This window comes from Sturnira hondurensis, unplaced genomic scaffold, assembly GCF_014824575.4.
Source record: "Sturnira hondurensis isolate 20B ecotype Veracruz unplaced genomic scaffold, ASM1482457v3 Scaffold0012467, whole genome shotgun sequence".
NCBI classification, from domain to species: Eukaryota; Metazoa; Chordata; class Mammalia; order Chiroptera; family Phyllostomidae; genus Sturnira; species Sturnira hondurensis.
In genome coordinates, this window is record NW_028085098.1 from 620849 (window position 1) to 648818 (window position 27970).

Genomic DNA, 27970 nt, shown 5'->3' on the forward strand with positions numbered 1-27970 from the left:
ACCCATGGACATGGACAACAGGGTGGGGATTGACTCTGGGAGCAGGGTGGGGGTTGGGGGGCAGGGCAGGGGAGAGCTATGGGGGAAAATTGGGACAACTGTAAAAGAACAACAATTTAAAAAAGATGCTATGGGAACCAAACACTTGTTTATATCAACTAGCCAATGGTAAAACTGGTTTCATTATACAGTGTTTCACTTAAAGTCACATAAGCTATTGACGATGCTAAGTGAGGACTGCAGCTTGGAGAGAGTGAGGTGAGGAAGAGAGCAGGCCAAATTAGTAAGCTTTTTTGTTACTTCTTTGAGAAAGGCAAAAAGTGGCTTGGGGCAGTAGTTCACAGCAGCTAAACCCCTTGTTCCCCCATCCTTCAGTGTGCAACAAATCACCTGGTAAGTTTGTTAAAAAAGCAAATTTCTTGCTGTCTCACCACCACCCCTCAATCTGGGTTGAGGCCCAGGCATCTGCATTTTTAACGAATAGCCTAGGTAAATCCAAAAGATGAAATGAAAATCCAGGGAGTTGTGAAGAGAACAGATTTGACCTAAAGTTAAAGGATGAGCTTCAGGCCCAAGGAGAAAACAAAACTTTTTCTAAGGAAAGGGAAGCCAAGTCTAACTCACTCTAAATCTGCCGGGTGCTTTTTCCTCCAGGGGTGTCCAACCTTCTGGCATCTCTGGGCCACACTGGAAGAAGAGTTGTCTTGGGCCACCCATTCAATACATTGCAATACATAATCACAAAAAAATCTCGTCATGTTTTAAGTAAATTTATCATTTTGTGTCAGGCTGCATTCATAGCCATCCTGGGATGCATGCGGCCCACAGGCCACAGGTTGGACGCCCCTGCACGTGTCTCATTTAGTTTTTGCAAAAACTGTGTGTGATAGGTATGAGTGTATCCTTTCTACAGATGAGGCAAATGAGATTTGGAGAACTGAAAAGTTATTTGTCAAATTTCTTAGCTGACTGGGTAGAGCTAGGATTTGACCCCAAGTATCTTTTACCTCAAAACCCTGCTTTATCTTCCACATCAGGCTGCCCTGTGGAACACAAGGCACAGCAGACCATGAAGGTCAGAGAAAACATGCTCAGGCATTGAACTGGAGGTTGGAAGGTATAGTAATAAGGCAGGCAGAAAGTAGCTGTGATCTTCTGCAGTGGCTGAGCTGTCTGTCGGGCTCACTGGTGTTTCACCAGTACTTGGAGGTATGCTTGTCAAGTACTGTGTGTTCAGTAAATATTTCATGAGTGAATGAATGAATGGAAGTTTGGGACAAGAGAAGGAGCTTGTTTTCTAGAAATAGAATTAGCCCTGGCTGGTGTGGCTCAGTGGATTGAGCACCAGCCTGCAAACCAAAGGGTCACTGGTTCGATTCCCAATCAGGGCACAGGCCTGGGTTGTGGGCCAGGTCCCCAGTAAGGGGTGCGGCGGCAACCACACATTGATGTTTCTCTCCCTCACTTTCTCCCTCCCTCCCCCTCTCTCTAAAAATAAATAAATAAAATCTTTAAAACAATAGAAAGAGAATTACAGAGAGCTGGTCTGATGCTTTGAGCCAGTATCAAGCTAGTTGGGTGAGATCGGGTGCCTGCGCGTTGTCTAACTGCCACGCAGTTTAAACCCAGAGAATAAAGCTAGAATAAGATAGTGTTTTATTTTGAAAGAGCTGTGTGGTGGGCTCTGTTGAACATGGGTCACTGCAGGAGGAGTGAGACAGAGGAAAGCTGAACTCTTAAAAGGACTTTTTTTTAAAGATTTTATTTATTTATCTTAGAGGGAAAGGGATGGGGGGAGGGAGGGAGGGAGGGAGGGAGGGAGGGAGGGAGAGAGAGAGAGGGAGAGAGAGAGAGAGAGAGAGAGAGAGAGAGAGAGAGAGAGAGAAATATCAATGTATCGTTGCCTCTGGTGCATCCCCTGCCAGGAACCGGGAACTGGCCTGCAACCCAGGCATGTGCCCTGACTGGGAATCGAACCGCGATCCTGTGGTTCACAGGCCCGCGCTCAATCCACTGAGCGACACCAGCCAGGGCTAAGGAAAGCTGAACTCTTAGTCTTAGAAGAGAAGTTCTCCCCTCTTATTTCAGGTGATGACCCTGAGAAGTTATTCAAGAGAATCTGTGATGTCAATGGGCACCTCGCTGGGGAACTTCAGTTAGAAATTCCTTTATTTAGAAATGTTAGTTCTTTCATTACCTGGGATGCTCTGACAACCATTGTTTTATTAGAGCAATGGTCCTCAAATTTCAGCATACTACTTAGAATCCCCTGGAGGGCTTGTTAAAACATGTGCTGATCAGATAGGTCTGGGGTGAGGCTCAAGAATTTGCATCTCTAAGTTCCTAGGGGATGCTGATGCTGCCTGTCCTGGGACCACGCTGCAAGAACCGCTGCTGAAGAGTAACTGTTGATAGTAGTTGAAGGGAGTGACAGGAAGATTATCCTAAATAATTGTTGAAGTATTGTACTGTTACTAGAAAAGCTCAGAGCACGTTTTTTAAATCTTGCTGTTGTACTGCTCTTTAAAGAAAACGAGAAAAACATTACTTTTTTGAAGTGTTTGGTAATTTTCAAGAGTAGCAAGCAATTACCTTTTCGTGGCACTGTCTTGAGCATTCCATCAAAAAAGACAAAACAGACCCGCACTAGGGGTTTATAATGTGCTTCAAGATTATAGTTATAACTGAAGTCTTTCACTATCTTTTCCACTAGCCCTATTTTATGACTCAATACAATTGCCTACAATATGTTTCACAATCTTAGATCTACCCAAACAGAGGCTAGCATATAAATTCTAAAGGAGGTAATGACAAACTCTGGTCATAGCTCTTAGCTTCTGGGCTTCATCAGTAAGGTCACAAGGATGATGAAACATCACGAAAAATAGTAGGGCAGTCAGAGTCAGCACCTTTGACCTTAGCTTAACTAGTCCAGTTGTGGAGCTATGCATCTATGGGGTTTAGTATGTGTCCTGAGACAGAGAGAATCAGCCCTCTGTCTTGCGGTAAAGGAAAAGTTCAAATGATCGTTTCGTAGGTTCCTTTTCATCAAAAGGAAACTCGGTTCCAATTTCCTGTTTTCCTTCTCAGAATGGGGATTTATATTAGTCTGTTTCCACAGTGTGTAGAGTTTCCGAATTCATTTTTCAAAAGTTACCGTAATGATTCTTGTTTCATTTGTGTGCCACCTATACTATTATTTGATTTTTCTTTAATGTTCTCTTTTGTAACTTTAATGTATTTAAAAAGCAAACATCATTCATTATCATCTATTGAAAATAGTATTGCTGGCTTTAGACAGGGTATAAAATTTATATAAAACTATGTAAACTTGCCCTGGCTGGTGTAGCTCAGTGGATTGAGCACGGGCCTGCGAACCAGAGGATCGCGGTTCGATTCCCAGTCAGGGCACATGCCTGGGTTGCAGGCCGGTTCCCAGCGGGGGACCCATGAGAGGCAACCATACATTGATGTTTCTCTCCCTCTCTCCTTCCCTTCCCCTCTAAAGATAAATAAATAAAATCTTTAAAAAACTATGTAAACTTTATAGAATATGTAAGTGTTAAGTTTTAAAAGGTTAATTTCTGTGCCACTTTTTGCACATCAATTGTACACAAAAACAATACTAGTTACCATAACTACTAGGTGTTGGGGATTCAGTTTTGTTGTAAACTGCTTAACTTCGCCAAGTTTCCATTTGTTCCTTGATGAAATGAGAATACTAAGTCCACTCTACCTACTTCACAGAGTTGATGTGAAGATCAAGTGAAATATGGGTTTTATAAATCATATGTACTTTTAAGGCATTATTTAAATGTAGGTTGCTAATAGCCATAATAAAATATGAATAACTACACTTTTTTGTTGTTACCTGAATCTGAAGTAATACCAAGAAACAGCATAACCTGTAGGTGTAGGCTTAACTTTTAAACCAATACCAAACTGATTTCCAAAACAATTGTGCTATTTTGCATTTTGACCAGCAGTGTGTAAGAGTTCATTACTGTATATCCTCACCAGTACTATATAAGTGTATTCTGATAGGTATGGTCAGTATTTGACAAAATTTTTGTAGCTATTTTAGGGGTATGAAGTGGTATATCATTCTGGCTTTAATTTGTATCTCCCTGATGACTAATGAGATCGAGCATCTTTTCATGAGGTTTGCTATCCATATATTTACTTTTTTTGGTGGAATGTTCATTTTTTTGCCCCTTTTAAAGTGAGTTATTGGTTATTGGTCTTAATGAGTTTTAGGAGTTCTTTACTTATTTTAGATACAAGTCATATATCTGATATATTTTTTGCAAATATTTTCTCCCTATAACTTGCCTTTTCATTTTTGAAGAGTGTAAGTTTTAAATAAGGTCCAATTTATCTTTGTTTTTCAGTTATATAGTATATCCTTTTCGGGTCCTATTTAAGAAATTTTTGCTAAATTCATTGAGATTTTCTCCTGTTTCCTCCTAGAGATTTTGTAGTTATAGCTCTTACATTTAGGTCTATGATCCATTCTGAATTAATTTTTGTATGTAGTATGAGATGAGAGGTAAGCATAGCTCCTCCTATCAATCCATTCTGAATTAATTTTTGTATGTAGTATGAGATGAGAGGTAAGCATAGCTCCTCCTATCATTTCATTTACTTCAAAGTGCTGAATAACTTATAAAAATTTGGAATGTAATATCTAGAAAGTTAAAACAATCAGACTTTCCCCACCGTACTGTACCATGGTCATTATTTGTATCCATGATCCTCAAGCAACTATCAAGCACCATTTTGGTGTTATGCCTAATTTGTTATGTTTAAGTTATTTAAAATAGTTATCAGTGTGTGGTATATAGACATACATTCTACCAGAACATCACATTTATCTAATATACTTATTATAACCATTCAGGATAAAGAGTAATTTACTTGAAATGCTCTAGAAATTTTATAATCTGTGGGCAAAAAGTGTATAATGCTATTGTATTAATTTTCTATGATGTATAACATTTTGTCACAGACCTAGTAGCATAAAACAGTGCCCGTTTGAGCCACAGACCTAGTGACGTAAAACAGTGCACACATCAGCCACAGACCCAGTGCCGTAAAAGAGTGCACGTTTCAGCCGCAAACATAGTGCCGTAAAACGGTGCATGTGAGCCTACCCCTTCCTGTTGAGCTGCCCACCTTCCCATGAGCAGCTCCTCCCTTCCGGGTGAGCCTCCCCGCTTCCCGTGAGCCACCCGGCTTCCCGTGAGCCGCCCCGAGCCGCTGTGAGCCGACCCACATGCCGTGAGCTGCCCTGCATTCCATGAGCTGTCCAGCTTCCCGTGTGCCAACTGGCTTCCCGTGAGCTGTCCGGCTTCCCGTGAGCTGACCCCAGTCCCTGAGCTGACTCCGTCATGTGGCCCAGCGCTGTCCAACAGGCAGCACTCGGGTGACTTCAGGTTCCGCGTGCAGCCTGTTCATCATTGTGGTAGTCGTGGTGGTAGTGGTGGTGGTGGTGGTGGTGGTGGTGGTGGTGGTGGTGCTGGTTGTCGTCGGTAGTTGTGTGGTAAAATGGCACCTGTGAGTCTGCGGCTTGGTGATTTGGTGTGGGGGAAACTTGGCCCATACCCACCTTGGCCAGCAAAGATTATTACTCCGCCCAAAAGTTTGCGGAAACCGCGTGGAAAGAAATACTACTTTGTGAAGTTTTTTGGAATGGAGGACCATGCCTGGATGGAAAGGAAACAGCTAAAGCCGTATCATGCACATAAGGAGGAAATAATAAAGGTTCACAAGGGAAAACTATTTCGGCGAGCTGTGAATGATGTGGAAGAGTACCTCCGAACAGCCACGGAGGAAAACCAGACGCCGTCTCACAATTCTGCTGAAGACGAGAATCGGCGTAATTCCAGTGGGGAAATAAATCAGCCAGACTCATGTGATAAGAAATGCAAGCTTTGTCCTTCTGAAGGGAAGCTGAAGAACATGGGAGAAGAAAAGAAGACAGTGTCTTCAGGATCTTCAGAATCTTCAGAGAGAGGCTCCAAGTCCACTCTGAAAAGAGGCCGACCGCGGGATTCCCGGAAATGTAGGCGATCCGCAAAGAAGAAGAACTTAGACATTCCTGAGTCTAGAACCATGAAGGAGATGATAGCTAGACCAGTGGCCTCGTTTAAGGGGCAGTGGACTGTGGGTGGCGAGCCTGTGAGCGGCGAGCCTGCGAGCACAGACCCCCACTTTGATCACTTCTTGCTCAGTCAAATCAGGAAGACAGCTGTCTGTTACCAGCAAATCACAGAGAGGTTCACAGTAAGTGGAAATGAGCCTGGATCCGTCTCCATCCAGGCAGCAGACAGCAGGGTCATGAATGGTGGCATCGTACCCACAGACAAAAAGATAGGATTTTTGGGCCTGACCCTCATGGGAAGTGGCATGGTCTCCAACTTGCTAAAAACAGGTCACAAGGTGACTATCTGGGACCCGACTACAGAGAAAGAGGAAGCCTGCCTAGGAAGAACCCCGGCTGAAGTTGTTTCATCTTGTGACATCACCTTTGCCTATGCCTCGGATTCAGAGGCAGCCAAGGATCTGGTGCTGCGCCCTGGTGGTGTGCTGCAAGGGATCTGCCCTGGTAAGTGCTACGTGGACCTGTCAACAGTGGATGCTGACACAGTCACCGAGCTGGCCCAGGTGATTGTGTCTAGGGGTGGGCGCTTTCTGGAAGCCCCCGTCTTACGCAACCAGCAGCTGTCTAATGATGGGATGTTGGTGATCTTAGCAGCTGGAGACAAGGGCTTATATGAGGATTGCAGCAGCTGCTTCCAGGCAATGGGGAAGACCTTCTTTCTAGGTGAGGTTGGCAGTGCAGCCAAGATGATGCTGATTGTGAACATGGTCCAGGGAAGCTTCATGGCCACCATTGCTGAGGGGCTGACCTTGGTCCAAGAGACAGGTCAGTCCCCTCAGACATTTTTGGACATCTTCAATCAAGGAAAACTGGCCAGCATCTTCTTAGACCCGAAGTGCCAGAATTTTCTTCAAGGAAACTTTAAGCCTGATTTCCACATGAAATACATTGTTAAGGATCTTCATTCAGCCATTGCACTGGGCAGTGCCATCAACCATCCGACTATAATGGCAACTGCAGCCAGTGAGGTATACAAAAGAGCTGAGGCACAGGGCCAGGCTGACAATGGCATGTCTGCCCTGTCCCGGGCCTACATGCACTAAGCCCTTACTCCCCCGATCTCCCCTAGGACCCCCTCTTCCTCACATGGGATTGGGGTCCTGGGACTTTATTCTGGACCAGTTTACTTTTCTTCATCTCCTTTTATACAGACTTTGAGACTTCTCGTCAGTATGGCACACAGCATTTACTTTTCCCCTGAAGATCCTGGGAAAGGGAGGAGTATCAGCAGGACTGGCCTATGGCAAGGCACAGGTGGATGTGTGCCCATCCCCACCCCCACCCACTCTTACTCCAGGATACAAGCTGCTCAGAAACTGCTTCCTGGCTTTTTTTCACCCCTTCTTCCAAGTTTGTCTTATCTCAGACTCCTTCCAGTCGAGGAACTAGAATCAGCAGTGGAAACTAGAAGCCTTCCTACTGCTTCCCTCAGAGCAAAGAGGCTGCGGTCATTTCCACAGTCCCCACTGGATTCCTTGCACAGAGAGGCTCTGAGCCAAGGATGTCAAACTCATTTTTACTGGGGGCCACATCAGCCTCTTGGTTGCCTTCAAAGGACCGAATGTAATTTTAGGACTGTATAAATGTAACTACTCCTTAACTAGGGGCAAGGATCTCGGCACTGCTGCCGGGTAGAAACAAGGTGCCGGACCAGATAAAGCAAAGTGGGGGGCCAGATTTGGCCCGTGGGCCTTGTGTTTGCTACTTGTGCTTGCTACTTGTGCTCGGGGCCAAGATAGACCAGCACAGACTAAACAGAGGACCCTGTGGGCCCTGCAACCTCAGGTGACCAGGTGATGAGGACTGTCATGTTTAAGCTACAGGTGTGCAACCAACTCTCCATAAATGCCTTTGTGAACTGAAAAGAGGCAAAGGCAAGTGAAGGCAGGACTTTCCAGGGACAGCAGCAAACAGCCAGCCTGTAGGTGAGCCTTCCAGAAGCCTGTTCTCACTGTTCTTCAGCACCTGTCCTGGAAGTCCTGGAAGGCACCATCGCTGTGGAGCCCTGGACTGGGTTCAGGCTTTTTTGCTTTGGTATAGGAAGAGTTCACCCCTCAACAGGCTATTTTAGTGTTTATATTTGCATTCCAGGTCTTGAGCAGGGGGTTCTGAGGGCCACCAATGAGACATGAGGAGTAATATCTAACTATATACATAAAATGAGGTGGCCACACTAGTGTGGGCCCCTCCCCCTCGTAACCTTGGCTCTTTTCAACTCAGCAACCCAGGTTATGGGATCTCAGAGGACATGGGGCGAGGGCAGGGAAGATGCCGGTGGGTTTTTGGAACAGGTGATTTCACTTGGATTTTGAATTCTTTTCTGTCCGAACACAAAGCCTGTTATATTCCTAGATCAGGGATGTCAAACTCATTTTCACCAGGGGCCACATTAGCCTCTTGGTTGCCTTCAAAGGACCGAATGTAATTTTAGGACTGTATAAATGTAACTACTCCTTAACTAGGGATAAGGATCTCGGCACTGCAGCCGGGTAGAAACAAGGTGCCGGACCAGATAAAGCAAAGTGGGGGGCCAGATTTGGCCCGTGGGCCTTGTGTTTGCTACTTGTGCTCGGGGCCAAGATAGACCAGCACAGACTAAACAGAGGACCCTGTGGGCCCTGCAACCTCAGGTGACCAGGTGATGAGGACTGTCATGTTTAAACTACCAGTGTGCAACCAACTCTCCAGAAATGCCTTTGTGAACTAGAAAGAGATTGGCAAAGGCAAGTGAAGGCAGGACTTTCCAGGGACAGCAGCAAACAGCTTGTAGGTGAGCCTCCCAGAAGCCTGTTCTCCTCACTGCTTTTCAGCACCCGTCCTAGAAGACATGGGGCGAGGGCAGGGAAGATGCCTGTGGGTCTTCGGAGCAGGCAATTTTACTTGGATTTTGAATTCTTTTCTGTCTGAACACAAAACCTGTTATATTCCTAGATCAGGGATGTCAAACTCATTTTCACTGGGGGCCACATCAGCCTCAAGGTTGCCTTCAAAGGGCCAAATGTCATTTTAGGACTGTATAAATGTAACTACTCCTTAACTAGGGGCAAGGAGCTTGGCACTGCTGCCAGGTAGAAACAAGGTGGAGGGCCAGATTCAACCCTTGAGCCTTGTGTTTGCCACCTGTGTCCTAGATGGACACTAGGACCACCATCGCTGAGGGGCTGACCTGGACCCAAGAGACACGTCAGTCCCTGTAGACATTCTCGGACATCTTCAACCAAGGAAAATTGACCAGCATCTTCTTAGACCACAAGTGCCAAAATATTCTTCAAGGAATATTGAAGCCTGATTTCTGCCTGAAATACATTCGTAAGGATCTTCACTCAGCCATTGCACTGGGCAGTGCCGTCAACCATCTAACTACAATGGCAACTGCAGCCAATGAAGTATACAAAGTGAAAGGTGAGGAGGGATATCTAATTATATACATAAAATGAGGTGGCCTATGAAGATTCTGCCAGTGGGTTTTTGGCACAGTTGATTTCACTTGGATTTTGAATTCCAATGAAAGATGCTACACTGAAAGTGGTTACTCAGTGCTATCTTTAAGTGTTTTTTTTCTTTTAAGAAACTCTTATTTACTGATTGATTTGAGAGAGAGAGAGAGGGAGGGGGGAGAGAGAGAAATATCAATTTGTTGTTCTACTTATTTATGCATTCATTGGTTGATTCCTATATGTGCCCTGACCGGGGATCAAAGCCACAACCTTGGTGTATTGGGATGATGCTCTAACCGGCTGAGCTACCTGGCCAGGGCTCAGTGTTGTCTTAACATTATTGACAATTCTGTAAAGTTCCTTTTAATGAATATTTCTGTTAAGGTGTTTCATCTTTGTTTTGAAATCCTTCCCTTTTGATTTGAGAGTCCTTGAGAGTAGATGATATTTCAAAACATTTATTTTAAAAAACACTGAAGCAGAAGAATGAAAAATCCTAGTAAATTTTAAAGTGTATAATATAAATATTCTAATAAATTTAACCTCTTACAGGCTACTTTGGGTTACCCAAAATATTTTATAATTTCCACTCTGAGTCTTCTTTGATGCATGGGATTTTTAGAAGGGTATTACTTCTAAACATCTGGGAATTTGATATCTTTCTGTTGTTGATTTCTATTTTAATTTCTTTGAATTAGATTAGAAACTATACTCCATAATTTCAGTTGTTTGACATTTTGAGAATCATTAATGGCTAGTTTACAGTGCATTTTGATAAATGTTCCACGTGTTCCAGTAAAGATGGTATTCTATAGCATTTGCTTGTAATGTTCTATAAATATAGCCTAGATCAAGTTGTCAGGTTAGTTAATCATCATGCTTTTTAAATCTTCTGTGTGCTTACTGTTTTTTATCTGCTTATTCTATTAGTTGCTGGAGAGGGTATTACTAGGCATCATTAATATTTAGGCAAATTCAACTAGGCATCATTAATATTTAAAAAGTTATACATATTAAAACACAAAAATGTTCAAAAAAGAGAAATCATTCCTTTTTAAGGAGAAAATGTGACACTCGTGAAAAAGTTTGTGAGAAAGCCCCTTCTCTTTTTTCTTTAAATGACACTCTTTTTTTCCTTTAAATGACATCTAGGTAACTAAGGTTGTGAATTTTTAGTTTTGTTTTTCATGAACATGTCTTTCAAAATAGGATTGTATGATAGTGTTTAAATAGCAAAAACAAAACATGATTTTGTGCAATTAGCAAGCAGAACAATATGTATTTTGGTAAAAATAACAAATCAAACAATACATATTTGTTACATCATAATTTCTATGGCTAGGAAGTTTAAGCCTTGCTTAGCTGAGGCCTCTGCTTAGGGTCTCACAAGTCTGTATTCAAGGTGTCACCCAGAGCTCAGTTGTTATCTGGAGGCTTAACTGGTGATAGGTCTACTTTCAAGCTCACTCAGATTGTTGGAAGAATTTATTTTCTTGCAACTGTAAGATGAAGGATGTAGCTTTTTGCTGGTTGTCAGGCAGAGGTCACCCTCAGCTCCTAGAGGAACCTGCAGCTCCCCGCCATGTGGCCCTCTGAATAGGCCCTTTCATAATGTGGCAGCTTGCTTCTTCAAAGCCACCAAGGGAGAGTGAGTCTGCTAGCAATACAAAGTCGTATGTGCTGTAACATAATCATGGGAGTGCCATCTATCACCTTTGCCAGATTCTACTCATTACAAGCAAGTCACAGGTTCCACTCACACGTCAAAGGGAAGGGGTCACACAAAGGTGTGAATAGCAGGGGGCAGAAGATCATTGGGAGCCGCCTTAAGGTCTCTAAACTGTGGCCATGGAATAGCTGTGCTCCTACTTGTGATAATTGTCAAACTCCAGCTTTATTCCTAATATAGATGCTCTGGAGAGTCCCCAGATGCCTAAAAGGATGTCCAGAGAAACCTCAAGCAAAACATTAAAACAAAGAAACATACAAACTAAAAAAAAGGCACATTCTATTAAAAATTTTATTATGGAGAATTTCTAACATACACAAAAATAAAACAATATGATAAACTCATGAGTCTGTCACCCATACCTAATTGCAACCAAAACCATGGTCAGTATTGTCCTATCTACTCTTCTCTCGGGCTTCCTATAATTTCATCTATATATTTGTGTGTCTGTATATAAAATAGAGTGATACCTCGGTATTCGTCATTAATTTGTTCTGGAAGTCATGACAAGTGCTGAAACCGACGAGTCTTGAGCAAGCACCGAGTGCTGAAACATTTTTTTCTCGTCAAAATGTGATGAGTACAGGCTTTGGCACGCGCTGAAGCCAATGAGTACTGAGGTATGACTGTAACTGTTTTTCAAAGCATTATCACTAGACCATTATCTCACCTAAAAAAATTACCAGTCATTCTTTAATATCATGTTAAAATTCCTAGTTGTCTTATGTCATCATGTATTTATAGTTTATTTGAACGGAAATCCAAATGATGTTTATACATTACAATATGTTTATATGTCTTTTAAATCTCTTAATATGCAGGTCCCTCTTCCATCTCTCTTCCTCTTTTTTTTTTTCTTGAAGTTTGTTTGTTGAAGAGGCAGAGTTCCTTTTTTCTCCCCTTTCTTTTGGTCCTGTAGAGTTTCCCAATCTAGAAATTGCTGACACATTACAGTTGTAAAAGTGGGCTTATTGCAAAATCAGCTCCACAAATACTCTTAAAAGATGTACTAAATGGCCTTTTTCTCAATAATTATGTCATCATTCTTTACTTTTCTTTCTTCCCTGCTTCTTGAATCCATTTATCTTGATCACCTTTGAATCAGTAAGAAAAAGTTCTGTAAAACTGCCATCTGCTTTCCCCTGGGGTTTATAACTTAAAACAAATTTTCCTCAATTGAATTCAAATTGAATAAGAGCATTGAAACCAAGGATCCCTCATTAGGCAGTTTGTTATTTCAAAGCATTTTCTATTTACTGCGCTTTATTTGGAATACGGGATAATCCTGTGAAGGCAATTCTGTTTGTTCAAAATGGTGTATAATTGGAAATAATTGCAATCCCCTATCTTACATAAAGCCTCCAGTATTTTTATTAGAGAAATTGAATTTATTAGGAACATTTTACCATCTGAATCTATTAATGTAACATTTCTTTTCATTTATATTCCAAATTAATGTGGTTGTACTACATTAAGAAATAATCACAATTTTAAATCTCAGTCTTAAAGATCACTCAACTGAAGTTTGCATTGATTGCTTCTCAAATTTTATTTTATAGCATCAACATAACACATGCATATAGTTTTAAAAATCAGTAAGACTCTTAGGCTTCTTAAAACAAAACAAAACACCAGCGGTCCCTTTCCCTACCTGCCCCACCCGGAGTCTTGCTTCCTGTAGATACTCAGCACTCGACAATCAGCTTTTTAAAATGCTGTGGACATCCTTCATCCACTGTCACTGCCTTTTTATTTCTTACACCTTTTTAATATTTTTTCTCTGTAGTTCTTACAGTATTTGGCAGGAAGTGGAGATGTGTGTGTGTGTGTTCAGTTTGCCACATTTAGCTTGTAGTTTGCCATCTTTTCACTTTGTAGTTCCTGCGGTGAGAGTCCAGAATGATGTAAAACTTGGCACCCAGCCTCTGTGTCCTCCAGTGTCTCCCTCTGATTTGAGGGCCTAGGTCTTTGGGCTGGCTCAGCAAGTGTCATCCTGCATTTTCTAGCTCAGTCTCCTGGCTTCCAGAGAGCTGTGGTGAAGTGTGTCCCCCTTCCTCATGGAAAGGCACTTCCCAGAGCTCCGTGTGCCACTGTGAGAGTGTCTGCTGTGACTTCTCCTTAGGAAAGGTTGTAGTGTTGGTTGCTTGCCTCCCACCCTGAGCTCCACCCTACCACATGTAACTCTTGTCCTCTGATTCTCCTCTCTTTGGGGGGTATGTGTTTCCCCTCCCCTTCTCTCATGTTACCAAAGAGGTTAGGGAGTGATCCTTGTGCAGTAGTATGCTGATAAATGTTTAACAATCAGCCCTCCAGGAGGACATGAGCCCTGATTTGTAGCATATGCCAGTTTCTGTAGGTAAATGTTCCTACTAAGGCTGATTTATAGCTACCAGTGTGATGGAGTTGGGGCTAAAAGTGTAAGTAACTGTCTCTTTGAGCAGTATGAGCAACTCCTGTACCACACTGACTTGGGGAACAGGACTAAGATGTCTTCATCCAGGACTGCCAGACTCAAGGCTAAAGTTACTCGTCCTTCTCATTGATCTCCTCAGTTCCTCCTGCCTTGATATTCCCACTGGGATGACTCCACCAACCCTTTGGTTATGCCTGGTCTGTCTGAATGTGCCTGCGCTGACCCCCGAGACTGTGCTCTGGGTCAGGAGAACTCCCCAGTGCTCTGTATTTGTCTTCCCTATTAGCTAGAAATACATGTTCTTTTTTTTAACATTTTTTAAAGATTATTTATTTATTTATCTTTAGAGGGGAAAGGAAGGAGAGAAAGAGAGGAGGAGAGAGAAATATCAATGTATGGTTGCCTCTCGTGAGTCCCCTGCTGGGAACTGGCCTGCAACCCAGGCATGTGCCCTGACTGGGAATCGAACTGTGATCGTCTGGTTCGAAGGCCTGCGCTCAATCCACTGAGCTACACCAGCCAGGGCCAGAAATATGTGTTCTTAATGTGAGCCAGTCTTAATTTTGTTATGTATTTACTCTCTTTTGATGTCCTCAGAAGAACCTCTTTGTAAAATTAATTTCTTGCTCTAATAGGAAATTGATAGTACATGACCCTGTGTTTTATCCAGGTAAACTTTCCTGTGCTGCTACACCAATGGAAGAATCAGGTAACGGAGATGTCTAATTCTGCAGTTCTGTTAATAATGTTTTCTTTCTCCGACAGTTGACAGGCCTGTCAGAGTGTATGCAGATGGAATATTTGACCTCTTTCATTCAGGCCATGCAAGGGCACTGATGCAAGCAAAAACACTGTTTCCCAACAGCTACTTGTTGGTAGGAGGTAAGAAGTACATTTTCTTTTTGTCTAGAAAACTCCTTTATAATGTGCTTCCTGAAAGGAATCCCTTTCAGAGTCTCATCATTAAACTCTCATGTAGTCAAGGCTTCCAGTTTATCCCCTATTGACTCAGAAGTTCACTGTCAGAAATGTAAAACATTTTTAAAACTATAGGGGAAATTATATCATGTGATTATTATTAGGGGATCACTGATCCCCAGGAAGAGAGAAGGTAACTGCTTTGTGGTTTCTATTAATGCCTTTCTTCTTGTGTTTGAGACATGATCCAATTTATGTTTCTAAAGTTTTCTAGAGGGTTCAGAGAAAAGCAATATTATTCGGATGTCAAATCTTGGACAACTGAAAGGGGTTCAGAATGATTAAAGGTAAACAAGGTTGTTGTTTATTTCCTTTGTGTGACCCACAGCACTTAGGGTGATGTTGTGCTAACATGAGTGGCTTACAACAGCCTCAGTTAGTTGAATTTATGCACAGTGTGTTTAAGAAATGGAGATTTATGTACCCAAGTAATCTTGGTTCACAGTCAAGAGACTGACTGCATAAGCGTGTGCAGAGAGAAGGTTATATGTGGAATGAAGTGTTCCTTTCCCAGACGGCCTACAGATTTCAACTTGAATAAAAGAGACTAGGAAAACCTGTACCTCACCTCTGTGGCTTCTGAGAGCAGCATATCCTTTCTCTGTGAGTTTTTGTGGCATTATATGAACCATGTACCTTCAACTCTTAGTCTGCTACTGTGCAGATAAAGATGCTGATAAGAGACTATGTATCTGGATCTTGGGTTTTTTTTTTTAGTATTTCATTATCTTTTGCAAATTTAAAACTACTTTTTGAATGTTTAAGAGGAACCCATCTACAGATTTTGCTGAGGATGGTGATCATGTGGTTATTGAATAGAATTCTTTCCCGAAGGAAGAGATAGTAAAAGGCAGTGGTTACTGGACAAGTCGTGCAGAGAGAACCCGGGGCAGGCAGAGAAGCCAGCCCTTGTTCATCTCCCTTTATCTTGAGAGGAAGACCACTGCTACCTGGAGTCTGGTCCTAAGTTGCTGGGACCTTAGGGAGACCTCTGCAGTATTTAGGCTTTGGTCATTTTGGTGACTCAGATTTGGAGGTAGTTAGGTGTCGGCCACACGTAACAGGAACACTTGCCATGGCCCTGAGTTATCACACCAAAGGTGAGGACAAAGGAAACCTGTAGCTTTCCATATACTCTTGTAAGTTGGAGAAAGCAGTAAATTAATATTAGCAACTATCTAGGTCATTAGGCAACAATGATTTCACTGATTCACTGAAAGATCCCTTCATTTAACAACTATTTCTTAAGATCCTGTTATGAGCCAGGTAGTCTTCTGTACATTGAGGATGAAGCCATGAACAAAGCTGACTATGTCCTCAGAGAACTCAGAGTTTGAGGATATATTATAGAACTGTACACCTGAAATCTATATACTTTTATTAATTAATGTAACCCCAATAAATTCAATTAAAAAGGATCCAATATGAGGATTGAGATGAGCTGGGAAAATGTGCTTACCCTTAACTACATTAAAAAGGAATTTTCAGTGTTCATTATTTTTCCAGTGCTCATTTTGCTTTAAATTCCTGAATTGTATCCCTCTAGATCCTTATCCTTTGACAATACTTAGGAGAAGGAAGAGGCAAAGTTGTTCGGCAAAAATTTGCCTATTCTCCTAGCAACCATATTTCATTTCTAAGACCCAGCTTCACCTGTATCAGAAGTGTGTGCAAGACAGGCAGCTTTTATAGGTTCGTGGTGCTTTGAATAGTTATTTTAAAAGGTTTCCATTTGGTTTGGTCTGAAGTCTTAACTCCCCACCCCTTGCAATGCAACACAGTGAGGTTTGCATGGTGCCTTTCTTTTGTAAAGTGGATAAACATGGTTTTGGACATAGAGGCTTTTTTGAGCCTGTTAATTTTAGGAAAGCAGACCCTCGGAAGTTGATCTGGAAATTAATCCCTTTACAGCTCCCTGTGCTTGGATAACCTCTTGAAAAGTCTTTGTGTATCCTCAGGGGTATGTGTGCCCTAGTTTGAGGACCATTCATTGCCTTAGACTGTATTTCCTGAGTATCACAAATTAACTTAATGGCAGACAGTTCTGTAATGAGGACAGTGAGGGAGCATTTTATGAATAGATATTCTATGGTTGAAAGGCTGGCCCTTGATCATATGTGTGCAGTTAGCAAATAAACACTTCTGAGGAGTTGCAAGAACCTGCTCTATTAATTGTGGGCCCCCTTGCATCTGCTGGCAGGTTTGTTGTAGGAATTCTCCTGGGTGGAGCGAGGACTTAGCCAGTGCAGCCACTCTGGTCTGGGCAAGTGCATGGACGAACACTTACTTGAAATACTTGGTATTTGGCAGAAATAATTGATTCAGGAACCAGAAACTGTGATAACTGAAAGTACTACAATCTACTTCTCAACTTTAGGCAGTAACATACATTACAAACTTCCATGATTTTGCACTATGATTATAATACCTGCATTTCTAATTTCAAAATTTTTAATTGATTTTAGAGAAGGGACAGAGACACAATTTTTTGTGCCATGTATTTATGCATTCATTGGTTGAATGCTTCATGGGAGGGGAATAAAAAATAATAGCCCTGGCTGGCATAGCTCAGTGGATTGAGCGCGGGCCTGCGAACCAGAGGATCGCGGTTCGATTCCCAGGCAGGGCACATGCCTGGGTTGCAGGCCAGTTCCCAGCGGGGGACTCACAAGAGGCAACCATACATTGATATTTCTCTCCCTTTCTCCTTCCCCTCCCCTCTAAAGATAAATAAATAAAATAAAATAAACCTTATATCACTCTTACTATAGTAGACATAAACATTACTTCATAAATAAGGGTTTATACTCTGTTGTATTTGAATTGAAATTAAATATTCCTCTAAGACTCTATTTTGCCTGACTAGTAGGAAATTCAGTTTCAGTCCATGTTTGGCTTTAGCTCCCTAGAGTCAAACAAAATTTCAAAATATTTACTGAAACAGGAGAGGGCCTTCCAGTCTTCAGCGCAGCACGAGTTTTGCACTGCACTCCTCATCTGAGCCCATGAGATTACTGGAAGGGAGCAGGTGCACTGAGCAAGGTGAAGCACCTGTGGTCTGTGCCCAGCTGGAGCCCCAGTGCTCAGGGCAGCATGTCCCTTGTCCCCAGAGGCTCTGCTTCTGTTACCTGCCACTTGTGGGCTCCTCAGATCTTTGGTCCCTTCCTCATTTGGAGGAATCTTGTCTCTGAGTCTTCTTCGTAACAGAATTACCCCCAAGGATCTCTGGCTTAAGGGAAATAGTAGCCAGAATGGCAAGCTGTCTGCCAGCAACTTGAACTTCACAGCTTCTGTGGAGTAGTTTGTAGTGAGGGTCTAGGCACCTGCTTGGAGTGGGGGCAGGGAAAGGACATAGCCCAAAACACAAATGAGTATTGCCATCAATGGTCCTATATTTCTACTGCTATTAATAAATGATACCTGGCTGGTGTAGTTCAGTGGATTGAGCATGGGCCTGCGAACTACACCATAGTGGTTCGATTCCCAGTCAGGGCACATGCCTGGGTTGCAGGCCAGTTCCCAGCAGGGCACTCACGAGAGGCAACCATACATTGATATTTCTCTCCTTCTCTCCTTCCCTTCCCTTCTAAAGATAAATAAATAAAATCTTTAAAAAAATAAATGATAAACATTACTGAGCATGGCTCTCTGTTTGTACTGATGATCAAATTTAGTTCTGAAAACTTTGCCATGTTTTAAGACAGACAACTGAGTTGTAGAGAGTTTAACTTTCCCAAGTAGCAGAGCTGGGATTAGAACCCAAACCAAATTCAAAGTCCAACCCCTATTTTATTATTTTTTTTTCCTGAGGGTACTGGTAATTTTTTTAATCTAAAATTTTTTTCAAAAACCAATTTTCAAGTACAGTTCAATTGCGTACAATATTGTATTTATTGCAGATGTATAGCATAGTGTTTAGACATATATGCAACTTATGAAGTGAGCACCCCCATGAGTCTAGAGGTACCAGAAAATTTTATTTTGAGCGCAGGGAGCTGCCAGGATAGGTTAGCTGCAGCGTGAGCTCCCTGGTAACTCAGTGAATTCATCCATGGAACACCATGGCTCAGAGTTCTCCATCTGGTTGTCAGAGTGCATTTGCCAAGACTCAAGAACAACAGTGCTGCTCTGGGTGTAATTAATGTTTAGACAATAACTGGTCAGCATGTTCAGCTGCTTCTTGAGGTCACTCCTGGGATATGAAAATAGGACCCTGTATTGGCATAAACAGGATGTTGGTTTTCTCTGCGCTCTGTCAGGAGGCCATTATCTCAGTCATCTAGAAGTTATACCAAATTGCTCAGGTGCAGATTTAAAAGGGGAGTGGTAGTGGAATATAATCTGGCCTAGTTTTGTGTTGTTTAAAATAGAAAACTGATGGATCTGAAATCCATTTCTGCTCAATATGATTCTGGAGGTAGTATTTTAGTAAAGTCCTGAAAGAACATTTAAAGTCTTAGATCAATTTTTAAATTGTACAGCTTGGCCCATAAATGATTCCTGTTTATGGAGTCAAAAGCTAACACAGCCAGTAAATCAATACATAACAGTCATTATGGCCTTACTCCCTGCCTCCCCTGACAGCTGGCGTGGTGGGTGATTCAAAACAGGCTGGGCTCTTTACTCAAGATATTTGTAATATGCTTCAGGGGCTTTCAAATGTTGTGTGCATCAGAATCTTCCCTGAAAGTTGTCAAAAACAGAGCTGCCTGGGCCCCACTCCAGACGCACTGTCTTCGTCCATCGGGGCTGCTACAACAAGATACCATAAACCAGGTAGCTTAAAAACAACAGAAGTGTATTCCTCCCGGTTCTGGGAAGCCCAAGATCAAGGCACTAACATGGTCTCCTGCTAAGCCCCTCTTCCTGATTCGTAGCTGGCACCTTTTTGCTGTTTTCTTACATGGTGGAAGGTTCTAGGGAGCTCTCTGGAGCCTCTGTTATAAGGCACCAATCCACCCTCACTAACTATGTACCATCGAAGGGCCCACCTTTTATTTCACTGCTTTTGGGAGATAAGATTTCAACATACGAATTTGGGGGGACACATTTGGACCATAGCACCCACTGAGTCAAAATCCTGGGGAGTGGGACCCAGTCATCTTTATATTTAACAAGTCTTTAGGTGGTTCTGATACTCATCAAGGTTTTTAAGCCGGCCACGTGGCTGATGGTGTTTCAGTAATTCAAATGACCACTACACTGTTTTCTCTATTGTACTGTGTTGTAATGTGTGTGTGACTATCCAGCATCTCAGGAAGTATGTATAGGAGATATATTGATGTACATATGTGTATCTAGAGACACACTAGCCTCTTACTTGCATGTACAGTATTGAAACATGCCTACAGATAAATATATATCTATTATTATAAATCATGTTAAACATTTACTGAGCATCTATATATATCAGGCACTGTTCATTCATTCAACAAATATTTGTTAAGAGCCTACTATGGGCCATCAGAAAATGAAACGAGAAAAACTCCTGTCCTCCAGGATGTTATATTTTAGTAAAGGAACACAAGTCATAAACACAATTAAATAAGACAATTATATGATGATGGAGTACCATAACAAGAAGTCCAATGCAAGGGGATGGGGACCACCAGTGGTGGTGGCAGGATTGCAATTTAGAATCGGGTGGTCAGGGAGGACTCGAGGGAGGACAGGGAGTGAGCCCTGTGGACATTTGGAATGCAACTGTTCCAGATTTGGGGAACAGAAAATGCGAAGCCCTGACCTGTGGAAGAGTATTCCTGGTGGCTTCCGGAAACCAGGGGCTGGGGCAAAATAAAAGATGTGGTCAAAGAGGCAAGGAGTGGGTGGAGGTGTGGATTTTGTAGGAGGAGCTGGGTGGTCTCTGGAGGAGTTTAGCTTTTACTCTGGGGTAGATGGGAAGAGTCCTGATCCTGGCAAGAGGACTTAAGGGGATCATCCTGGCTGGGGGGAGGTGTGTAAGGCCTGAGTCAGGACACCAGTTGGGAGGCCACTGCAGTAAGCCATGGGAGAGATGGTGAATAAATGAGCAGAAGCAGTGAAGGTGGTAAGAAGAACATGGCTTCTAGCTGCACTGGGAAGGCAGGGCCAGCAGTTTTGCTGACAGTTTGGTTGGGGAGGGTGTGACCCAGGAGCTTTAACAAGGCTCCCGGGCATGGCTCTCAGCTATACTAAGAGCTCTGAGGCCAAATTTGATCCTGAAGGTGGGTCATGATTTGGTTCCAAGAAAATGATCGCATGTTTGTTTTAAAATCATATCTTATACACTTAAAGTTTGTAAATGTATTGTCTGTACATAACATCTTAAAGAAAAAAACAACTCATCGGAAGAAGCAGTCCGGCAGCCTGACCCACTGCAACAAGACCCTTCCTGGGGTGCTGGTGAATGGGGACCATGCCCACAGTGACATTTCTTCCTGACCTGTAGTTAAGCTCTGGAAAGCTGCCTTTGCCAGCAAAAACATATATTCTGAAGAGGATAATAGTATTTATTGTTCCATTCATTTCAAAGCACTTTTATGTAAATCCTCAAAAAATCAGTTCCAAGACTGATAGTGGCCATTGTTACTGTCTCCGGTTGAGGGTTCAGAATGCACCGGAGATCCAGGGAGGGTAAGAGATGTGGGAAGGACAGACTCTGCTGAGCAGATCTTGTATTTCACGACTTCCTCCTCTTGATTGTGTGGCTAGATGTGTAGTGACTGGTCCTCAGTCCAGGGAACAGAGGTATGCTGTGTACATGCCCAAGCACATCAGTCACACTTGGGTTATTAAGTACAATGATCTAGGAAAGGAATTGGAACTGATTGTTCAAACCTTCTATAATTCAGGCCTCTTGGCTCCTTTCCTTCTCTCTCCCTTCTGTCTCTTTGATCATTGTATTTCTAAATACTCATTTCCACTGAAGGGTGGGATAGGGAAATAACAAGATAATGAAAGTCATATTAGTAGTGTGGAGAACAGTTTTAATAAAAGCCACAGTGAAGAATGCAGTTGTAATTAGCACTAAAATGAAATTCTGAGTGCTGGTGGATTTCAGCTTGCTTTGCTTTCCCAATCCTTTGTTCCTGTTAAAGACTGAGTTCCATTATGCAAAGCACCTAGAGAGACTGAGCTCCTTTAAGACAAATACCATTGGATTTCACTCATATGTGGAATCTAATGAACAAACTGAACTAACAAGCAAAACAGAGACAGACTCATAGATGGAGAGCAGATGACAGCTAGTTGCGGGGGAGGTTACGGGTGGAGGGATTGAGCAAGAAGGAAAAAGGACTCATGGACATGGACAACAGTGTGGTGATTGCTGGGGGGGGGAGGTATAAGGACTAAATGGTAATGGGAAAAAATACAATAAAGATTATTTTTTTTAAAAAAAGAAGCCGTGTCTGTACTGGATGGCTATGAGCAGGACTGGGGCCAGTGTGCGGCATTTAATGCGCTTGCCTGTTTCAGTTTGCAGCGATAACCTTACCCACAAATTCAAAGGCTTCACTGTGATGAATGAAGCCGAGCGATATGAAGCTCTCAGACACTGCCGCTATGTAGATGAAGTCATTAGAGATGCTCCATGGACACTCACACCCGAGTTTTTGGAAAAACACAAGGTACTTATTCTTTCTTGTTCTCTAAGTAGCAAAACCGGGAGTCTGGCTCTGCAGCCAATATCCAGAAAGTCCAAAGGTGCTTCCAGTTTCTAAAAAAGCAACTGTCATTTGGTGTCACTTGATGTAGCACCCCTCTCCTGCCCAATCCTGGGGACTCATACCCTCTCACTTCTTTGCTGTGGGCTTTGGAGCTAGAGCTCCCACCAGGTCCAGGTGTGGCCTCTAATTCCTCCCTAACCTTGAGCAAAATATTGAACTCATTTACCTAAACTGTAAAATCGGGTGATATTGGTGCTTTCCTCATGGTGCTGTTTTGAGGATCTAATGAGTTTATCTAAGTGGAACCCTTGAAACAGTGGCTGGCTCATAGCAAGAGCTCCAGAAATGTCATTGTTGTCATCGTCAGCAGCAGCAGCAGCCGCTGCACTGTCGTTATTTGTGCTTATAGATTTGCAGGCATTATTTCTCATGGACCAGATGAACACACATCTTACCCAGCAGGGCAGGGGTCAGACTTTAAGGAAAGAACTTTATGTCTATGATTTTGTGACCCTGAGGCTCCTACTGATACAAGATTTGTATTAGCTGAAAACATGAGAAATTCTTTTGATTTGCATCAAATTATGTGCTTTGTATCTCCCTACCAGCCCCACATTAGGAGCTATTCTTTCCTTTTATAAGCAGCACAAAAAAAATAAGATTAAGCTGTTCTAAGAGTTTTCTTGTCTATTTTTAAATTCACGATGCAGAGGAGAATAGAGAACACTGATAAATGTGCATTGGTAATAGCAGAGGAGACAATTTCCCAGCGAGAATAAAAAGAAAAAAGGAAGCGCTACAATATGATTTACTTCCAGCAATCACTAACACATTTTTACTAAGCATCTATTATATATTCAGCTTGTGCTAGGCATTATGGGGAGACTCATGATGGTGATGACGGCTGCCACTTGCTGAATATTCACCATGTGCCCAGCCCTGTGCTAAGTGCTTTGCTCTCACACAGATCATATTCGATGTCATGGCTACCCTGAAAAGTGGTTATTGTTACCATGATACATTGGACAGGGGGGAGGAACTAAGTTTGAGTACTGAGAATAGAATAATAACAACATTTATTGAGTACTTACTATGTACCAGTTACTACTTTTAAACCTTTTTATGTAATATATCATTTAATCCAGTGATTCTCAAGTGGGAGCAAGTTTGCCCCCAAAGGACACTGGGCAATGCATGGAAGCATTTTAGGCTGTCACAACGAGAAGGGTGCTACTGGCATCTAGTGGGTAAATGCCAGGGGTGCTACTGAGCATCCTACGGTGTGCAGAACAGAACCCCTCAAAGAATTATCAGCTCAAAACGTCACTGGTACCGAGATTAAGAAATCCTGATTTCATTGATACCACCAATTTATAAGTCATGGAGCTTGTAAGTGGTGGGGCAGGAAACATATCCAGGCAATTAAACTGCTACTCTAAACTACCTCTCAAGGTGGGGTGTTGTGTTATAAAGAGCTGTGAAAGCTCGGCAGGGATGTTTTTAGTTGATTTGGTAGGAATCAGGGAACTAGTGGATATCAGCAGGCACAAGGATGACAAAGGGAAAATTCTGGTTAAAGAGGATCCCCCATGAGACAGAGGGATGGCTTGGAGAGGAGCCTGCAGAGAGGAAGGCCACCTACAAGTTGGTATCAATAATCCTGGCTTCGTGTAGTAGCAATAAAGAGGAAATGAGGCCATTTCCAAGGTGTTTGGGACCTACGTAAACGGGGACCATGGAGGTGCCATTGGAAGGGGACACCAGTTTATAGGATGAGTTGAATTCCACCCCAGTGGTGGTATACTCTTCTCTCTTTCCAACAGATTGACTTTGTGGCCCATGATGACATTCCGTACTCTTCTGCTGGCTCTGATGATGTTTACAAGCACATAAAGGAAGCAGGTGAGGAGTTCTGGGTGCCCCTGTCCACTGTGGCACAATAAGCAGGTTTAATAAGACATCTGCCCTAGGCCTGCAGTGTACACATACCAGGTACTGGGATTTCAGAGGTCCCCCGGGTAGCCTCTACAAGACTGTTCACATGTGCTAAATAGTGCAGATACTGGTTAGGTAGTTACATAGGAATTAACCTGAGCCCCAAAGTACTCACCTTCCGGTTTGAGGCTCGATTTTAGAGTTCATGAGACTAAAATCACAGGACCTTATGGAGGGGCAGTCATTTTCCTTATTCACAATGAAGTCCTCACAACGAAATTATTTCATACTCCCAAGAAAGTGCCTTCCAGAAGAAGATAGATAACCGGCTAATTAATGACCGGGACTCCTTATCTGCAGAGTCAGTCCTGCCATGTGTCGTTTTGTCACCTGGTAATAATATCCTCAGGTACCACGTGCAGAGACCAAAAAGAAGGGATTAAGTATTTGTAGATCTAGATAATACATTTTCTTCCCAAAGCTGTTAAGTGTTGCTGTGGAGGGCAGGCACGGTGCCTGAACTTTGGAAGTTGTCCCATTTGTCACTAAGCATTTCTGTTAAGCTCAGAGACCAGTCAGCTGGAGGGTGTTCCTGGGGCGGGGGAGACGGAGAGGTGGGTTTCCTTCCACTGCAGGCCCCCTGGGGTCATTTTCCTCATCAGGTTCTGTGTTCCGACTCCTGTGCTGCTGGATCACTGCCAGAGCCTCCAAGTAACAGATCTGTGGTTTCTCATCTCAGTGGGATTCTTGGGGCTCCTTGGTGACATTTATTCCTTCTTCCCCCCTCCGCCCGCCAGCCAGTTTATCTGTAACTCATGCGTTCTTGCCTCCTCCCCTGCATCCTGAGGAAAAGGGGTTTGTTTTCTGTCCCAGGCTAACCTCTTGATCTGAATCTACTTTCTCCCTTCCCTGGAGCCTGGTTTCTTTCATTCTTCTTCCTCTCTTTGCTCTCCAAGGTTCTCACTTTCTAGTAGGTTATTCTCCGCTTGCAGTCATGGGGAAGTCTATAAAAACAAATGAAACAAACCCAGCTCCTTCCTCTATGCTTCCCCTTCCCTCCTTCTCCAGCCACATCCTTCTCAGGCCTCCTTTTCCAAGCAAGTTGCAGGCATAGCTCCCTGTCATTCCTCAGTCACCCGCACTCTGACTTCTGTCCATCCTCCCTCAGTTCTGCAGTGACCTTCAAACCACCAAATCCAGCAGCCTCATTTCAGTCCTTGTCCAGGCATAACGACCATGCTGGCCACTCTCCTTTCTTGGATGCTCTTGTCCATCACTTGTGGGACACTTCTGGGACATTCTAATTGCCCTTTCATGTCTCCGGCCACTCCTGGGTTTTATTATCAGTTTCTCTCCCTCAGCCCTGTGCAGCCTTTCCATCTCACCAATCTGGGCTCTCTGCACCGCCTTCCACAGGCCCTGTGGTCCAGGCACACGCTGTTGAGCTCCTTTGCTCTGTCTGCTGTTCTCTGGGCTAGGAATGCCCTTCCTCTAAGTTTCTATGCCTGGTCCAGGCCCAGGTGAGGAGCCAGCTTAGACACGCTCCCCCCGCCCTGCCTTTCTTTCTTTTTTTTTAAAGATTTTTAAATTTATTTATCTTTAGAGGGGAAGGGAAGGAGAGAGGGAGGGAATATCAATGTATGGTTGCCTCTCGTGAGTCCCCTGCTGGGACCTGGCCTGCAGCCCAGGCATGTACCCTGACTGGGAATCGAACCACAGTCCTCTGGTTCACAGGTCCACGCTCAAACCACTGAGCCACACCAGCCACGGCTCGCCCTGCCTTTCTTGGACACTCATTTCACATGACCTCCCTTTCAGCTTCCTTCTCATGTCATCCTGATGGTTTCTTAATGTGTGTCCCTAGCTAGAATAAAGTGCCACAGGCCATGGCCGTATCTCCCCCATTTTGCATCCCCGGCACAGTGCCTGGTACGTGTGTAGTGTGCATGGATGCTGGAGGAACAAGGGTACTTTTATGGAGTATGATGGGGAGTTAGCTTAAGACGGAAGCCTTCCCAACACATGGGGAATGGAGCCATTTAGATAATTGCCACTGTTCTATTGTGTGGGATTGTTCCTATTATTTATATATAAGGGTGATACTTTGGCTTGAATTATATGGTCCTTTGCATCCAGTTTGTTTGCTTTTCATTGGTCTCATGTATCTGGGTCCCTCACGCACCCCTTTATTGAAGGAGATGCTGACCACAAAATTACAGGCAGACCTCAGAGATCCTGCAGGTGCAGTTCCAGACCACCCACGGTAAAGTGAGTATAGTACAACCAATCGTCATAGCCTCACAGCCCAGCAGAATCTCAGTGAGAGGTGGAAGGGTTTGCCATTTGATTGGTTTCAAAAGTGACTATAATCTGAATGAAAGAGCTTTAAAGTTATATCTATGAATTTGCCTTTTTGTTCTGATTACAACAGGCAAGAATATAAATCACAAATTGTAGGTACTTTGGGGGGACAGATAGATAATGGAAAAATAGGCTCTGCTGCCCACTCACTACCCAGCACTTGTCATTTTTCTGAGCTGAGGTTTTTCGTCATTGTCACAGAGTTTAAAATAATCACCTAAGAATTAAAATAGTCATGGCCGGGCTTTTGAAAATACCCTGCCTCCCCAGATTATATCTATTTGGATTACTTAAAAAGACAGATGGGGGAAAGGTAATTACTTTTATCCTCTTATAGGGTCAGGTGGCTTTTCTGGCCCTAAAAATGGAGCTGTCCGAGGTGGAGGGGGTGGTATAGTAACCTGAATTACTCAGCTTCTCCATCCCCTTCCGTCATTAGACCCCCTTCCATAAACTTCCCGTCGGCCTATTGCTGCATGAGAATCTTGGAGCAGGGTAGAGTAAGGGAGAGGTGGGCTGGAACTGGTATTTTATCTAGAGGTAGATGCAGAGGGAGATTTTTAATGTCTCAATTTATTTTTTTGCTATTTTGCTTACCGTCATATATCCCATGGATAGGTACTGCGGGTGCATCCACGCGCACCTTCCTACATCCATTAAACCGTGATCTGGCACGATACAGATACTCTAGTGAATTACCATATGCTTTACTGAGGGATTTCAAGAAGTCTAATATACACCTTACATTGTACTTGAGTTGCCCCCATTGCTGACATTCGCCATCAGAACTATCTTCCCTGTTCATGGGGGCCATTGGAACTTCCACCATCCGGCACCCTCACCCTCCTGCCACTCCAGCCTTTCCCTGGTACTCATGGACCTCCAGATTCTTAAGATAGGATGGGCCCCTGAGGGTCACTAACTTAGTCTCCTGACCTTCCTTGGAATCACTGTCAGCATCTGGTAGACCTGATGCTTGCCCATCTCCTGGGGTGGGGTGGGGTGGGGTGGGGAGCTTCTGGCCTCCCCAGCCTGTTTCACCTTTGGATGGTTCTGACTCTCATTGGTTAACCCGTGAATCCCCTGAGTGCATCCCCAAGGCAGCAGTTGTTGGAGGGGAAATGGAATGCAAATATAAGATAAACCCTAACCCTTGAGAGAAAGCAGAAACAGACCTAAATAATTCATTATTACCAAAATATTATAAGCCTGTGATGGGGCATCTATAGCAGGCTAGGGAGGCATGCCCAATGGTAGGAGTATATGAAGGAATGCAGCATAGTTGGAGAAAATGGAGAGGGTTCTGTA

General features: G+C 43.3%; 2 protein-coding genes across 4 annotated transcripts in view; both read left to right on the plus strand.

Annotated features, from left to right (window-relative positions):
* Positions 1-27970, plus strand: part of PCYT1B (phosphate cytidylyltransferase 1B, choline) — a 106170-nt gene that overhangs the window by 50707 nt on the left and 27493 nt on the right. For all 3 annotated transcript variants that reach the window (XM_037060692.1, XM_037060691.1, XM_037060693.1), the window contains exons 3-5: positions 14508-14624; positions 22176-22327; positions 24190-24268. In XM_037060692.1, the coding sequence (XP_036916587.1) occupies positions 14508-14624; positions 22176-22327; positions 24190-24268 (348 nt within the window). The remainder of the gene's footprint in view (positions 1-14507; positions 14625-22175; positions 22328-24189; positions 24269-27970) is intronic.
* Positions 5533-7732, plus strand: LOC118997060 (putative oxidoreductase GLYR1). The gene has a single exon (XM_037060694.1). It carries the CDS (start codon positions 5548-5550, stop codon positions 7204-7206), a length of 1659 nt encoding a protein of 552 aa, XP_036916589.1. The 5' UTR covers positions 5533-5547; the 3' UTR covers positions 7207-7732.

Coding starts and splice junctions, on each gene's coding strand:
- LOC118997060 (XM_037060694.1), top strand. CDS start 5,548: ATGGCACCTGTGAGTCTGCGGCTTGGTGATTTGGTGTGGGGGAAACTT.